This window comes from Somniosus microcephalus, chromosome 1 (genome assembly GCF_052327205.1).
Source record: "Somniosus microcephalus isolate GS21.2 chromosome 1, FLI_Smic_1.0, whole genome shotgun sequence".
NCBI classification, from domain to species: Eukaryota; Metazoa; Chordata; class Chondrichthyes; order Squaliformes; family Somniosidae; genus Somniosus; species Somniosus microcephalus.
In genome coordinates this window covers 254,963,358-254,980,152 of record NC_140987.1, presented here as the reverse complement: position 1 = coordinate 254,980,152, position 16,795 = coordinate 254,963,358, and the positions used below count along the sequence as shown (strand labels likewise).

Genomic DNA, 16,795 nt, shown 5'->3' with positions numbered 1-16,795 from the left:
AGTGAGGAGGACATAAAAAACCTGCAAAAGGACATAGACAGGCTAAGTGAGTGGGCAGAAATTTGGCAGATGGAATACAATGTTGGAAAGTGTGAGGTTATGCACTTTGGCAGAAAAAATCAAAGAGCAAGTTATTATCTAAATGGAAAGAAACTGCAAAGTGCTACAGTACAAAGGGATCTGGGGGTCCTGGTGCATGAAACACAGAAGGTTAGAATGCAGGTACAGCAGGTAATCAGGAAGGCCAATGGAATCTTGGCTTTTATTGCAAGGGGGATGGAGTATAAAAGCAGGGAAGTTTTGCTTCAGTTATACAGGCTACTGGTGAGGCCACACCTGGAATACTGCGTGCAGTTTTGGTTTCCATATTTAAGAAAAGATATACTTGCTCTCGAGGCAGTTCAGAGAAGGTTCACTCGGTTGATTCCGGAGATGAGGGGGTTGACTTATGAGGAAAGGTTGAGTAGGTTGGGCCTCTACTCATTGGAATTCAGAAGAATGAGAGGCGATCTTATCGAAACATATAAGATTGTGAGGGGGCTTGATCGGGTGGATGCGGTGAGGATGTTTCCACTGATGGGTGAGACTAGAACTAGGGGGCATAATCTTAGAATAAGGGGCTGCCCTTTCAAAACTGAGATGAGGAGAAACTTCTTCACTCAGAGGGTAGTGAATCTATGGAATTTGCTACCTCAGAGAGCTGTGGAAGCTGCGACATTAAATAAATTTAAAACGGAGATAGACAGTTTCCTAGCTGATAAGGGAATTAGGGGTTACAGGGAGCGGGCAGGGAAGTAGACGTGAGTCTAGGTTCGGATCAGCCATGATCCTATTGAATGGCGGAGCAGGCCCGAGGGGCCGTATGGCCTACTCCTGCTCCTACTTCTTATGTTCTTATGTAACCTCCTCCAGCCCTACAACCCTCCGGGATCTCTCCGTTCCTCTAATTCTGGCCCCTTGTGCATCCCATCGCCCCAACATTGGCGGCCCTGCCTTCAGCTGCCTGTGTCCTAAGCTCTGGAATTCCCTCCATAAACGTCTCTGCCACTCTTTCCTCCTTTAAGACGCTTCTTAAAACCTACCTCTTTAACCAAGCTTTTGGTTGCCTGTCCTAATATCTCTTTATGTGGCTCGGTGTCAAATTTTTGTTTGATAATTGCTCCTGTGAAGCGCCTTGGGATGTTTTACTACATAAAAGGCGCTATCTAAACATAAATTGTTATTGTTTTTCTTCTCTTAAATCCTGAGAATGACATTTCTTGCTGGGATACAGTCCCCCCTTGTACCTCACCAGGGCGACCATTTCTTATGTGTGACCAGTAAGTGTGGGTTGGCTGTTCGCCCATAGAGGCATCTCACAGCTCCCAGCCCAATCTTGTTACCCGCTGTTCCGGCATGGCTGTGACGCACTGGGAGTCAGACAGTTAATGATCAGCAGCAGCTCGATTTGTTTCCCCCTCTCTCCAGTCCAGTGGGACACAGAGACCCGTGATAGAACCGCCATAGATCCATGGCTGTTCGGCCCATCGTGCCGGTGCTAGCTCTTCAACTTGAGCCATCGCCGTTATCAACATTACTGCGAGATCACAGAACTGAGAATAGAGCAGGGATCAAAACTGAGCTCCTCCTGATTTATGTGGGGAAACTGTTGACTCAATTGTGGCTCAGCATTTAGCACGTTCGCCGCCGAGTCCCATTCCACAGAACTGAGCACAAAAATCAGGTCGACACTCCCAGTACAGTACTGAGGGAGCGCTGCACTGTTGGAGGTGCCGTCTTTCGGATGAGACATTAAACCGAGGCCCTGTCTGCCCGCTCAGGTGGACGTAAAAGATCCCATGGCCATTATGTTGAAGAAGAGCAGGGGAGTTCTCCCCAGTCTCCTAAATAGTATTTACCCCTCAATCAACATCACTAAAAACAGATGATCTGGTCGTTATCACATTGCTGAATGTGGGGCCTTGCTGTGTGCAAATTGGCTGCCCTGTTCCCTACATTACAACAGTGACTACACTTCAAAAGTACTTCATTGGCTGTAAAGCGCTTTGGGGACATCTGAGGTTGTGAAAGGCGCTATAGAAATGAAAGTTCTTTCTTTTTTACACGGCTATTTGCCCACTGCGTTACAATCTTTCTTTTATTATTAAGTAACTTTATTAAAGTCCCTCAGGAGGAAATAAGTGTGTATCTGTGCAGAATCAGTCAAGGCCACATATGTGCACTTCCTGATGTATTGTCTGGAATAGCAGCTCACTGACACATGTGGAGCCGAAACCCCTGTCTGCACTCATATTGGCGAAAATGTAGATGTGAGTAATAATTATAAAAACGTTAATAATCTCACATTATTTTAAGGCTTTATTCGCTTTACTGGTCAATCCCTTGTGGTATTGCACAAAGGGATCTAAGATTGGCCTGTAGTCATTAGTGACATAGGCGTGGAGTGGGGGCAGAGGGGAAGTGAGAGGGGGGGGAGGGGAGTAGGGGAGGGGAAGTGAGAGGGGGGGAAGGGGGGAATGGGAGAAGGAGGGGGAGTGGGGGAGGAGGAGGGGGAGGGGGAGTGGGGGAGGGGAAGTGAGAGGTGGGGGGAGGGGGAGGGGAAGTGAGAGGTGGGGAGGGGGGAGGGGAAGTGAGAGGTGGGGGGAGGGGAAGTGAGAGGTGGGGGAGGGGGAAGGGGAAGTGAGATGAGAAGGAGTAGGGGAGGGGAGTGGGGGAGGGGAAGAGGAGGAGGGGGAGGGGGAGGGGAGGGAAGTGAGAGGAGGGGAAGGGGAGGGGGAAGTGAGGGGGAGGGCGAGTGGAGGAGGGGGGAGGGGGAGAGGGGAAGAGGGGTGAGCGGGGAAGGGGAGGGGAAGTGAGAGGAGGGGGAGTGGGGGAGGGGAAGTGAGAGGAGGGGGAGGTGGGGAGGGGAAGTGAGAGGAGGGGGAGTGAGAGGAGGGGGAGGAGGGGGAGTGGGGGAGGGGGAGTGGAAGGTGGGAGGGGAAGTGAGAGGAGGGGGAGTGGGGGAGGGGGGAGGGGAATTGAGAGGAGGGGGAGTGGGGAGGGGGGAGGGGAATTGAGAGGAGGGGGAGTGGGGGGAGGGGGAGTGAGGAGTGGAAGGGGGAGGAGAAGTGAGAGGAGGGGGAGTGGGGAGGGGAAGTTAGAGGAGGGGGAGTGGGGGAGGGGAAGGGGGAGGGGATAGAGAGGAGGGGGAGTGGGGAGGGAAGTGAGGGAAGGGGGGAGGGGAAGGGGGGAGGGGGAGTGGGGAGGGGAAGGGGGGGAGGGGAAGTGAGAGGTGGGGGAGGTGGAGTGGGGGGGGTGGGGGGAGTGGGGGAGGGGAACTGGGGGGGAGTGGGAGTGGGGGAATTGGGGGAGTGGGGAGTGGGGGGAGTGGGAGAGGGAGTGGGAGAAGGGGAGTGGGCAGTGGTGGGAGTGGGGGGGAGGGGGAGGGGGAGTGGGGAGAGGGAGTGGGGGGAGGGGTAGAGGGGAGAGGGGGAGGGAGAGTGGGAAAGAGGGAGGGGGAGTGGGGGAGGGAGAGGGGGAGTGGGAGTGGGGGGGAGTGGGAGAGGAGGTCATGTGATGAAACCTCCATGTTACATCCAGCCAGCGTTGGTAGCCCTAGCTGAAACAGCCTGTTTCAATGCCGATATCAATGTGGTGGGTGGCGCACTTCAGGCATGGACTGCATGCGTGCACGCCATATTGGATGGTTTGGCGCCGGTTTTACGTCTGTAAAATGTGAAACTGCGGCGTCTAATTTCTAGGCCGCAGTTTCTGCCTCACTTGTGGCGCAGTTACGAAGGGGGAGCGAGCATAAGCAGCCCCGAAGAAACTCCTAGAGGTCTTTAAAGCTGTAACTTAATGTAGTTGAAACAATTGCATGTGATGTGACAGATAGTCCTTGAGGGCAGAGAGCTAAAAAATAAAAGATTGTTGCAGTCAATAACAAAAGGGGCCGGAGATGCACTATCGACAAGTTCTAACATACAGATGTTATTCTTCCTTTACAAGCAAATCTCCTGAGGACAAGGACAGCCAGTGAAATCCACAAGGATGTATGTAATCCTGATTTCATTGCTCGCTTAAAGGACTTTGTGAGACAATGGCGGGTCATTTTGACTTTGTGCAATACCCCCGATTTTAATCGTTCCACCATTGGCGGCCGTGCCTTCGACTGCCCGTGCCCTAAGCTCTGGAATTCCCTCCCTCAACCTCTCCACCTCTCCTCCTTTAAGACACTCCATAAAACCTACCTCTTTGACCAAGCTTTTGGTCACCTGTCCTAATATCAGGTGTGGCTCAGGGTCAAATTTTTGTCTGATAAGGCTGCTGTGTTAAAGGTGCTATATAAATGCAAGTTGTGTGTAAGACAGGGGACAGTGAATGAGCAGCCCGTTTTACGTTTCTCCCGATTTTTATATCCATTGAAGTCAATAATATTAAAACCACCAGTAATTTCGAAACAAATTATATTTGTTTTCTCATTTACCCATGCTGTAAAAATCCTAGGATCATACAGCACAGAAGGAGGCCATTCAGCCCAACGTCCAATTGGGCGTCCAATTAATCCCACTCACCTGCTCTTTCCCCATAGCCCTGCAAATATTTACATCACAGAGAAATTGTTATCCTAATTTGAACTAAATCTGGTACACTTTAAATCACAGTCACATCGACTAAGTGTTGTACCCAGGATTATAAATTCTTTTAAATTTGTTGAACAATATTAAATATTAAATGCTTGTGCATTGATCCTCTGAAACTGCACACTTAAAGGTGGACAATATGTGGTCTGTGATGCCCTACTAAACATCCTGGCCTTTTCTTTGTATATTTTCTGAAATTTCGGTGGAAAATTGCAGCTGTAGGTCTGTATCCTAGCTCTACTTGTCAAGGCTTGTTGATGCTGCAATCTAACGCCTTTAAAAGAAAGAAGACTTGTATTTATACAGCGCCTTTCACATCCTCAGGACGTCCCAAAGCGCTTTATAGCCAATTAAGTACTTTTTTTGAAGTGTAGTCACTGTTGTAATGTAGAAAACGCGGCAGCCAATTTGCGCACAGCAAGCTCCCACAAACAGCAATGTGATGATGACCAGATCATCTGTTTTTTTAGAAATGTTGATTGAGGGATAAATATTGGCCAGGAAGAGAACTCCCCTGCTCTTCTTTGACATAGTGCACAGGGGATCTTTTATGTCCACCCGAGAGGGCAGATGTCTTAGAAAGATGCCACCTCCGACAGTGCAGTACTCCCTCAGTACTGCACTGGGAGTGTTAGCCTGGATTTTTGTGCTCAAGTCCCTGGAGTGGGGCTCGAACACACGACCTTCTGACTCAGAGGCGATAGTGCTACCCACTGAGCCTCAGCTTACACTATTTGTTTACATCCCTTTCAACATGTGAATTAGCCATGAGAGAATCTCCCATGATTTTAAAAATCATTTTGAAATTACAAAGCACCTCGAATATATTCTATTTTAACTTGACAGTTTTGTGTTGTCAGGGTTCGAGCTTGCTGGTCGCAGAGGTAATCGATGGAGCGCCTGAAAGAACATCGTGTACAACATCTGATGGTAAAGGCAGTGGTAACAGCGCATAATTCTGGCCTCTGCCCTACCTAGGGTTGCCAACTCTAGTTTGGCATATTCCTGGAGGTTTCATCACATGTGTGCAGTTTTGGTCACCTTATCTGAGGAAGGATGTTCTTGCCGTGGAGGGAGTGCAGCGAAGATTCACCAGGCTGATACCTGGGATGGCAGGAATGACGTATGAGGAGAGATTGGGTCGATTGGGCTTATACTCGCTGGAGTTTAGAAGAATGAGAGGGGATCTCATTGAAACTTATAAAATTCTAACAGGACTAGACAGACTAGATGCAGGAAGGATGTTCCCGATGGCGGGGGAGTCCAGAACCAGGGGTCACAGTCTAAAGATAAGGGGTAAGCCATTTAGGACAGAGATGAGGAGGAATTTCTTCACCCAGAGTGGTGAACCTGTGGAATTCTCCACCACAGAAGGCCGTTGAGGCCAATTCATTAAATATATTCAAGAAGGAGTTAGATATATTTCTTAAGGCTAAAGGGATCAAGGGATATGAGGAGAAAGCAGGGACAGGGTACTGAATTTGGATGATCAGCCATGATCTCATTAAATGGCGGCACAGGCTCGAGGGGCTGAATGGCCTACTCCTGCTCCTATCTTCTCTGTCTATGTTTCTATGACCTCCTGCCTCCAACTGCCCCGCCCCCAACACTCTCACCATTGGTCGCCCGACACGTCCATCTTCGCAGCTCCCCACCTTCCCATGGCCAATCAGAAAGCGAATAGAGTCTTCAACACCTGATTGGATGAGTCTCGACTGTCAGTAAAACAGCCTTTTTCCCCCCATGTCCGATATTTTTATAATTAATAGTGTTCAAAAATTTTGTTTTTTTAATGCCTCGATGATTTTTCTCCCGGGTTTTTACTTGCAGCAGAGTCCTGGAGATTAATCTTCAATTCCTGGAGACTCCAGGCCAATCCTGGAGGGTTGGCAACCCTACTTCTAACGTCAGTAAACACAGTTGGACCACGGAGGGCCATGGGAACTCTTCAAAGACTTTGGCTTCAGGATGTAACTGGCACAAAGCCACACAGGGCAAATTGTTGGCCATGCCTGTGTTTTTTTGCAGCCGTTTGTTGAATTCCTACCCTCTCCCCACTCAACACCCCCTCAACAAAAAGTGTTAGATACCAACCAACTTTTACCTCTCAGTATTTCTAACCATGCTGAGTGCCTTGCCCCTTTATACTTAACAGGATCAGCTCTTATTCCTCAACCGACACTGCACATGCTACGAATATAGATGAGAATTTTTTTTACGCAGCGAGTTGTTATGATCTGGAATGTTCTGCCTGAAAGGGCGGTGGAAGCAGATTCAATAGTAACTTTCAAAAAGGGAATTGGATAAATACTTGAAAAAATAAAAAATTGCAGGGCTATAGGGAAAGAGCAGGTGAGTGGGACTAATTGGAGAGCTCTTTCAAAGAGCCGGCACCAGCATGATGGGCCGAATGGCCTCATTCTGTGCTGTATGATTCTACATAGCAAATTCTTCTGTACAATAGCTATATGGTTGCTAAACTAACACATGTCGCAATAATGAATACCATTATAGGTCTATAATTTAAAAAGTCAGTTTAATTTCACCAGTTTGACATACTTTTAACATTTTGATTTTTTACTTTTAGTTGCTTTCCCTCTGTCCTTTTCCTGCCATTTTCCTCTCCCTTCCATCCTTAAAGCTGTTGACTCCGTGCTAGGGCATAACTCCAAGGGTAGGTAGCACTCTCCAAGTCCCATGCTGAAGGGATGTATTCTTCATGGGAGCTCCGACTGCAAGGGACAACAGGCTATTTGGGATGAGGTCATCATCGGCTCAGCTGTGGTCAGCTGATACATCACAGGCTGCGGATTGAATCTCGCAATTTCCCCATCTCTACGGCTCGGCTAAACCCTTGGCTTTCACTAGTTGTGCCCTTTTGGACCCACGCAGTTAACCTTCAACAATGCGACTTCAACCTTGGTGATGCTTGGAAAGCCGAATGGAGTTCACATGAAGTCACAAACAAACACCTCATGAAAGACCCGACACGGACGATCCCTGGCTTCGATCTTCCATGAAGCTTATGGGCAACCCTAAACTGCATCCGCACAAACCATGGCAGATGCTGACACTCACTTGGGGCTGGATTTTGCCAATGGGGAGCTTTTGGAGGCGGGACTCCCACTTGTCGGGTTTTAGTCCGCCTCCATCGACTTCTGGCCAACCCACGCTATTTTGCCTTGATTGACCTTGTTAAGCCCGCCTAGCGGACTTAGCAGACCAATTAAGGGGAAGCCGGTTACGGAGAACGTCAGTGTATGGCGTTTCATCTGTCACAGATGAATTGTCATCGTTTGACAGCTCTGTGAAGCTGTCAAACACTGACATTCTCTTTCAAGACTCGTCAAACCTCTTTCTTTAGCAGAAATTAGATGGTTGTTGCATTGGAGAATGCAGCAGCCATCTGTCATCTCTACCGCGGAGATGCGAGACTCTCCGCATCCCCAACGATTGAAGCCTGCAGGAAGAAACAAAGGTAAGTAAACTTTTTCTAACACTTTTTCACTCACCTCACACACTCACTTCTCCACACTTGCACCCATCACTTACCTTCACAGCGCACTTTTGCACCCCGCAGACACACTGCTCGCCTTGGTGACCCTGGCGGGGTTCGCAGCCTTCAGGAAGCCCGCACTTGTGTGAGTAAAATGGGGATAATCCTCTTATCTGCCTGTTAACTACCTGTGATTGCAGGCCCCATAAAAAGCGAGCATCTACCATTAAAACTACCATGATGGGGTTTAATGAAGGTGGGTGGGAGGAGGCTCACGCGGAGCACCGGCACGGACCTGTTGAGCCGAATGGCCTGTTTCTGTGCAGCAATTCCAGTGGCTCAGTTGGAGCACCCTGAGTCAGAAGGTGGTGGGGTCAAGTCCCCACTCCAGAGACTTGAGCACAACAAAATCTAGGCCGACACTCCAGTGCAGTGCTGAGGGAGTGCTGCACTGTCGGAGGTGCCATATTTCAGATGAGACATTAAACCGAGGCCCCGTCTGCTCTCTCAGGTGGATGTAAAAGATCCCGTGGCACTATTTCAAAGAAGAGCAGCAGAGTTATCCCCGGTGTCCCGGCCAATATTTATTCCTCAATCAATATCATAAAAACAGATGATCGGGTCATTATCGCATTGCTGTTTGTGGGAGCTTGCTGTGCGCAAATTGGCTGCTGCATTTCCAACATTACAACAGTGACTACATTTCAAAAGGTACTTCATTGGCTGTAAAGCGCTTTGGGACGTCCGGTGGTCGTGAAAGATGCTATATAAATGCAGGTCTTTTTCCTCCCGCAAGCCCTGGGCAACAAAATGCTCAGCTTATCCTCTGGTCCTTCTTCATGATAACGCCTTTTGTAGTGTATGTACCTTTAAGAGAGAACTACTTTTACAGCTCCTGTATACTGTAGTACCGGCAGTAACCACACCTGTATATAAGCCTTGAGCATGCCTCTGTTCTGTTAGTCTTTAGACTACCCTCCTCCAGTAAACACCTGTTGATTGTTAATTTACAGCCTCCGTCTAGTTATTGGAAAACATCATACTTTAAGAATCACGGATTCAACAGTGGCGACGAGGTCGATTCGAATCTACCTGCAACTCTGCATTTCCTTTCAAGGATTCGCTCCGGGAGGACGGTGGAAGAAAGTCGAGGCCAGAAGCATGGGCGTCGACCACGAGCAACCGCCCAGTCATCCAGCAGAGAGTGAACATCGCAGGGGAGGCTGTTGAGAGCTGGGCTTGGTTCTCCAGCCACGACGATCCAGCAACAGACTGGCAACAGGTACAGCGCAGACCCTTCCCGGACAGCGGCGGCTGGAGCCGACCGACGGCACAGAAAAGGCCGAGCAGCGTCGACAGGGTAAGAGAGAGGGTGAAGCGCGCAGGGCGCAGCCGGGGGTTGAAAACCGAGCGGCGTCGACGGAAAACAAAAAGAGAGAGAGGGTAAAGCAGCAGCCGGGTTCAGGACCGAGCGGCGGCAATGAGACAGGCGCACAGGAGAACGCGCAGAGCACAGCCAGGGCTCAAGGGCTGAACAGCGTCCGCGGGGGAAAGAAAGGAAGCGCGGGAGACGCCATTGAGCCGCAGAGAAGAAGGGAGAGCACGGGAGACGCCATTTTAAAAGACGCAGCGGAGAAGAAGGGCGAGCGCGGGAAGAAAGGAAAGCGCGGGAGACGCCATTTTGTGCCAGCGGAGAAGAAGGGAGAGCGCGGGAGACGCCATTTTAGACAGTTTTATCACACCCAGGGATGCCGAAGAGTGGCAGTATCACTGCGTTCGACAATGAAGTCGAAGATCGGGCGACATATGTGGAACGCATTGAGGTGCACTGCAAGGCGAATGAAGTGCCAGATGCTAGGAAAGCACTGGTTTTGTTGAATTCCATGGGTGCAAAAACTCATGGCTTACTGCGAAACCTAATAACCCCAGAGAAGCCAGTGGATAAGAATTTCGAAAGCATAGTGGAAATCCTACAGGACCACTTAAACCCCACACCGCTGCTGATAGCAGAAAGATTTAAGTTCCACAAAAGGAACCAACACAAAGACGAAAGTAATGCTGAGTACTTAACGGAACTGCGCAAGCTATCGAAACACTGCCAGTTTGGATTGGGACTAGCAGATACGTTAAGGGACAAGTTTGTGTGTGGGCTTCAAAGTGAAGGAACCCAGAAAAGGCTTCTATCAGAAAAGGATCTTACGCTGGACAAGGCTTTCAGCATGGCAGTATCACATGAAACAGCCGCACGGGGCGCTGCAGAGATACAACGGAGACCGCAAGAATATGGCACCAATGAAATGTCATATGGAGCAGGGAAGTGTTATCGCTGTGGCAGAACAACACACGACCAGAAGGATTGTTGGTTCAAGGACCAAGTGTGCAGACAGTGTGGAAAAGCAGGACACATAGCAAGAGTCTGCAGGTCAGGGAAGAAAACCAGCAGCAAGAAATCTCCACAGGAGAAGTACAAAAAGGTACATAAGGTGATGGACAGTAGTTCAGACGAACAGAAAAGTGATACAGACTCCAGAAGCAAGGAGCTGGGTTGTCTGAAACTACATAAGGTAATCAAAATGGAGGATCACCAGACTATCTGGGTCACGCTCAAGATAGACGGAGTCCAAGTGAAAATGGAATTGGACACAGGATCAGCCCTAACAGTCATAAACCAAAGGGACTACAAGCGGCTATTTTCACATATACCCTTGAAAGCTACAGAGATTGTCTTGAAGACGTACACGGGGTAAAAAGTCTACCCCAAAGGAAAAATAAGGGTGAACATGATATACAAAGGCCAGGAAATACCCAAAATGGACCTATATGTATTGCCAGATGGAGGACCACCACTACTAGGACGTGAATGGATCCGGAAGATACAATTAGATTGGCATTCCATACAGGCACTGCAGGTTGAGGCCAAAAAGGATGACGACGTCACACCTGGACGACTGTCAAAAATGCTAACTGACGCACAAGAAGTGTTTCAGGAGGGACTCGGAACACTAAAAGGCATAACAGCGACGATTAAAATAGAGGAAAATGCAAGGCCAAAGTTTTTTAAGGCCAGACCGGTGCCTTATGCGATCCGACCAGCCGTTGAAGCAGAGCTGGAAGGGTTGGAACGTTCAGGAGTACTGTTCAAAGTAGACTGGAGCGAGTGGGCTACACCCATCGTTCCTGTAATGAAGAGGTCGTTGAGTAATACGCCTGGGGAACCAAAGAAGGTCCGCATCTGTGGGGATTTTAAGGTGACAGTGAACCCAGTTCTTCACACAGTACAATATCCACTTCCACGGATTGAGGATATTTTCGCCTCGCTATCTGGAGGTAAACGCTTCACCAAAATTGATCTAGCCCAGGCGTACCTGCAAATGGAGGTAGAAGAAGCCTCGAAACAATACCTCACGATCAACACTCATAAAGGTCTCTACCAATACAACCGGCTGGTGTTCGGGGTAGCATCGGCTCCGGCTATTTGGCAAAGGGCAATGGATCAAGTCCTGCAAGGGATTCCAGGGACCCAGTGTTATTTGGATGACATCCTGGTCACGGGCGAAAATGACAGTGATCACCTTGCCAACCTGGAGAAGGTGCTCACTAGATTAAAGGAATATGGGCTACGAGCTAATCGCCACAGGTGCGAGTTTTTCCAAAAGCAGATCTCGTATTGTGGCCACGTTATTGATGAAGAGGGGTTACATAAGTCCCCTGACAAGATAGAGGCAGTAGTCAAGGCTCCAGCACCGGAAAATGTGTCACAGCTGAGGTCGTTCCTCGGGCTGGTGAACTACTACCATAAGTTCTTACCAAATTTGTCTACAGTATTACACCCACTGAACACCCTACTGCAAACGGGAGTACCATGGAAGTGGAATGACGAATGTAAACGAGCTTTCCAGAAGTGCAAAGAATTGATCACATCAAAAGAGGTGTTGGCCCATTTCAACCCAGCACTACCAATTCGGTTGGCGTGTGATGCATCACCCTATGGTATTGGAGCGGTGCTGTAGCACAAATTCCCAGACGGGTTGGAGAGGCCAGTAGCCTTTGTGTCTCGGTCACTAACCTCAGCCGAGCGCAACTATGCCCAGATCGACAGGGAGGCCCTCAGCCTAGTATGGGGAGTAAAAAAATTCAACCACTATCTGCATGGGCAGAAGTTCACCTTGCTGACTGACCACCAACCACTTGTCTCCATCTTTAATCCAAAGAAGGGCGTTCTGGTGATGACTGCACAATGGCTACAAAGATGGTCCCTTTTTCTAGGGGCGAACCAATATGAAATAGAGTATAAGGGCACGAAACAGCATGGAAACGCTGATGGGCTATCACGCCTGCCACTGCCTACTGTGGAGGAAGCACCAGCAGTGGACCCTATCGAAATATTTTATTCGTCGATAATTGAACGATTGCCAGTAACTAACGCAGATATAGAGAAGGAGACCCGCAATGATCCGACACTGTCTCGGGTATATGATTTGACGGTGAAGGGATGGCCAACACATGGCGACTCACTGTTGCCAGCATTCTCATCCAGAAGAGAACAGCTGTCAGTATGCCAGGGGACAGTGATGTGTGGATCCCGAGTGGTAATTCCACCCAAGTTAAGGGAGAGAGTGCTCAATGAGCTTCACAAAGACCATCTGGGAGGGGTGAAAATGAAAAGCCTTGCTAGGGCTTATGTGTGGTGGCCGGGGATTGATCAACAAATCGAGGACCTAACAAAGAGCTGCTCAGGATGCCAGAAGGTCCAAAATGCACCACCACATGCCCCTCTACACCCATGGGAGTGGCCCTCCTCTCCATGGCAACGGGTGCATATTGATTTTGCTGGTCCATTCATGGACTCAATGTTCTTAATAGCAGTGGATGCGCACTCGAAATGGCCTGAGGTGATCAAAATGTCCTCCACCACTACAGAGAAAACGATTGCAGTCCTACGGACCATATTTGCCAGGAACGGCTTGCCAGAGCAGATTTGCTCTGATAACGGACCACAGTTTGTGTCCGAAGAGTTTTGGAAATTTATGAGAAGGAATGGGGTAAGGCGTTACACATCCGCCCCGTATCATCCAGCCACAAATGGATTGGCTGAGAGGTTCGTACAAACCTTTAAAAAGGCAATAAGGGCCATGTGCGATGATGAAATTCCACTGCAGCATAAGGTGGACAATTTCCTGTTAGCCTACAGAAATGCGACACATGCAGTTACCAACCAGACCCCGGCCATGATGTTCTTTAACCGAAGGTTGAGAACTCGTCTGGATTTGCTCAGACCAAATGTGTGAAGAAATGTTGAGGATAAGCAATTCCAGCACATCAATGAAAAGCCGACAAGGAGCTTCAATGTAGGACAACCAGTCTTGGCCCGCGACTACCGAACAGAGAAATGGCAACCCGGAACGATATGCACACGGCAGGGGCCATTAATGTACACAGTGGATGTCGGGGAGAACATTGTGAGACGCCACGTCGACCAGATCCTAGCGTCACAGGAACGAGTCAACCCCATGTCTCGCGTACCTGGGGATGAACCCGACATACCTGTAAGGTCTGTGGGTTGTGCAGTTAATAAATACACAGACTTCAGAAATAACAACAAACAGGTCTTTACTATTCGAAGGTCCGGGCGAATCTGCCCCAGTTATCCTGTCACAACACTTATATACTGGTGTGGTCACTGTCGGTACTACAGTATACAGAAGCCAAACAAGTAGTGCCACACTTAAAGTAGTTCCCTTAAAGGTGAACGGTTACATACAATAATTTCCTTAAGGGTAGACGGGTACATACACTACAATCCTCCCTTTTTAGCTTTCAACATACTGAGTCCATAGTGGACATGCATTATCACATATATATATACAGATTTATTTGAGACAGTTCATAGATTCAGTCTTTCGGGAGGTTTCCGGATTCTGTCCGGGTAACGCTGCAGTGGTGTCGTCATTCCAAGCGGGCTAGTAGGTGTTTCTGGTAAAGTTGAATCGGCTCGAAGCACAGTGTCAGGTTCCTCTGACTCCAGAACTACCAGATCGGACGTAGGTGTTCTGGGTAACTCAGTCTCAACCTTATCCGGGTAAGGTGGTGAAGTCGGGGGCCCATTTGTGGCGGACCCTATGATCTGGTCAACATGGCGCCTTATTATATTGTCTCCAATGTCCACAGTGTACATCAACGGGCCTAGCCTTTTTCCAATCGTTCCAGGCTGCCATTTCTCAGTACGATAGTCCCGGGCCAAAACTCGTTGACCGGTCTGGAAGGATCTAGTGGCCCTTTCGTTCATGCCCTGGAATTGCCGGTTCTCTACGTCCCTTCTGACGTTTGGTTTGAGTAAATCCAGCCGACATCGTAGGCGTCTATTACAAAACATCATCGCGGGAGTTTGATTTGTGACCGCATGGGTTGCATTTCGGTATGCCAACAAAAAACTATCCACCTTATGCTGTAAACTTATGTCTTCATTACTCATGGCCTTTACGGCCTTCTTGAAGGTCTGGACAAACCTTTCAGCCAATCCATTGGAGGCGGGATGGTATGGGGCTGACGTGTAATGTTTAACCCCATTGCTCTTTAAGAATTTCTTAAATTCCTCAGATACAAATTGCGGTCCATTGTCAGAACAGATCTGTTCTGGCAGGCCATTCCGAGCAAACATAGTCCTTAACACCGTGATGGTTTTTTCCGTCGTGGTGGTGGTCATCTTAATTACTTCTGGCCACTTGGAGTGGGCATCTACCGTTATTAGGAACATCGAGTCCGTAAATGGACCAGCAAAGTCGATGTGTACTCTTTGCCAGGGAGATGAGGGCCACTCCCATGGGTGCAGAGGAGCCTGTGGTGGCGCACTCTGAACCCTCTGACATCCTAGGCAGTTCTTCGTGATCTCCTCTATGTCTCTATCAATGCCTGGCCACCACACAAACGCTCTTGCTAGATTTTTCATCTTTACTCCCCCCAGATGTCCTTCGTGCAGCTCCTTTAGCACCTTCTTTTGGAGTTTGGGTGGAATCACCACTCTAGATCCACACATCAGGGTTCCTCGACACACTGACAGTTGTTCTTTCCTCTGTGCAAATGCTTGCAGTGTTGGTTCGCTCTGTGCTGGCCATCCCTCCACCGTTACATCATAGACTCGTGAAAGAGTCGGGTCATTCCTTGTCTCATTCTCAATCATTGAGTTTGTTATCGGTAGACACTCCACTATGGATGAGTGGAACAACTCTACTGGGTCCACTATACTCGCTTCTTCTACCATCGGCAATGGCAAGCGTGACAACCCATCAGCATTTCCATGCTGTTTAGACCTTTTGTACTCAATTTCGTATTGGTGTGCCCCAAGTAACACGGACCACCTTTGTAACCTTTGTGCTGTCATGGTGGAAACGGCCTTATTTGGGTTGAATATGGACACCAACGGCTGGTGGTCTGTCAGCAATGTGAACTTTTTACATTGTAGGTAATAGTTGAATTTCTTCACGCCCCACACAAGACTGAGGGCCTCCCTATCTATTTGGGCGTAATTTCGCTCCGCGGGTGTCAATGATCGGGACGCGAAAGCCACTGGCCTTTCCGAGCCATTTGGTAGCCTATGCGAGAGTACTGCCCCAATTCCGTACGGGGAAGCATCGCAAGCTAGACGAAGGGGTAATGCTGGGTTGAAATGAGCCAACACTTCTTCAGAGGTAATCAACTCCTTGCTTCTGCGAAAAGCCTTTTTGCATTCCTCACTCCACTTCCATGGTGTTTCTTTCCGCAACAGGTCATTCAGCGGATGTAGTACCGTGGATAAATTTGGCAGAAACTTGTGATAATAATTAATCAACCCCAAGAATGATCTTAACTGTGATACGTTTCCTGGGGCGGGGGCCTTCACAACCGCTTCTATCTTTTCGGGTGACTTATGCAGTCCCTCTCGGTCAATGACATGACCGCAGTATGAGATCCGTTTTTGGAAGAACTCACACTTCTTGCGATTAACCCGAAGGCCATACTCCTTCAACCTGGTGAGTACCAGTTTCAAATTCGTGAGGTGTTCTTCCTCATCTTTTCCCGTGATTAAAATGTCATCTAAGTAGCACTGCGTGCTTGGAATTCCTTGTAACACCTGTTCCATGGCCCTCTGCCAAATTGCTGGCGCCGAAGCTACCCCAAAGACCAGTCTATTGTAGCGATACAAGCCTCTGTGAGTGTTGATGGTGAGGTACTGGCGTGACTCTTCCTCGACCTCCATCTGTAGATATGCTTGAGCCAGATCTATTTTCGTGAAATGTTTCCCTCCAGCCAACGAAGCAAAGATATCTTCAATCCGCGGAAGCGGGTATTGTACCGTGTGAAGCACCGGATTCACAGTAATCTTGAAATCTCCGCAGATACGGACCTTCCCCGGTCCCCCAGGCTTATTACTCGGTGAGGACTTCATGACGGGAACAATGGGCGTGGCCCACTCACTCCAGTCCACTTTTGACAGAACCCCTGATCGTTCAAGTTCTTCCAGTTCTGCCTCCACAGCCGGTCGTATTGCGTAAGGAACTGATCTGGCCTTAAAAAACTTTGGGCTTGCATTTTCTGCAATCTTAACCTTTGCTTTAATACCTCGCAGCGTTCCCAGTCCTTGCTGGAATACCTCCTTAGCTTCGTCCAATATTCTGGACAACCGTTCAGGTTTGACATCCTC

The 16,795-nt window shown here is 48.8% G+C and overlaps 1 protein-coding gene across 1 annotated transcript in view; it reads left to right on the top strand.

Moving 5' to 3' along the window:
* entrep1 (endosomal transmembrane epsin interactor 1) overlaps positions 1-16,795 on the top strand; it is a gene marked incomplete at its 5' end in the record, with an annotated part of 57,281 nt that overhangs the window by 25,853 nt on the left and 14,633 nt on the right. Inside the window, one exon of the mRNA XM_085984172.1 lies at positions 5,483-5,552. Within this exon, the coding sequence (XP_085840298.1) occupies positions 5,483-5,552 (70 nt within the window). The remainder of the gene's footprint in view (positions 1-5,482; positions 5,553-16,795) is intronic.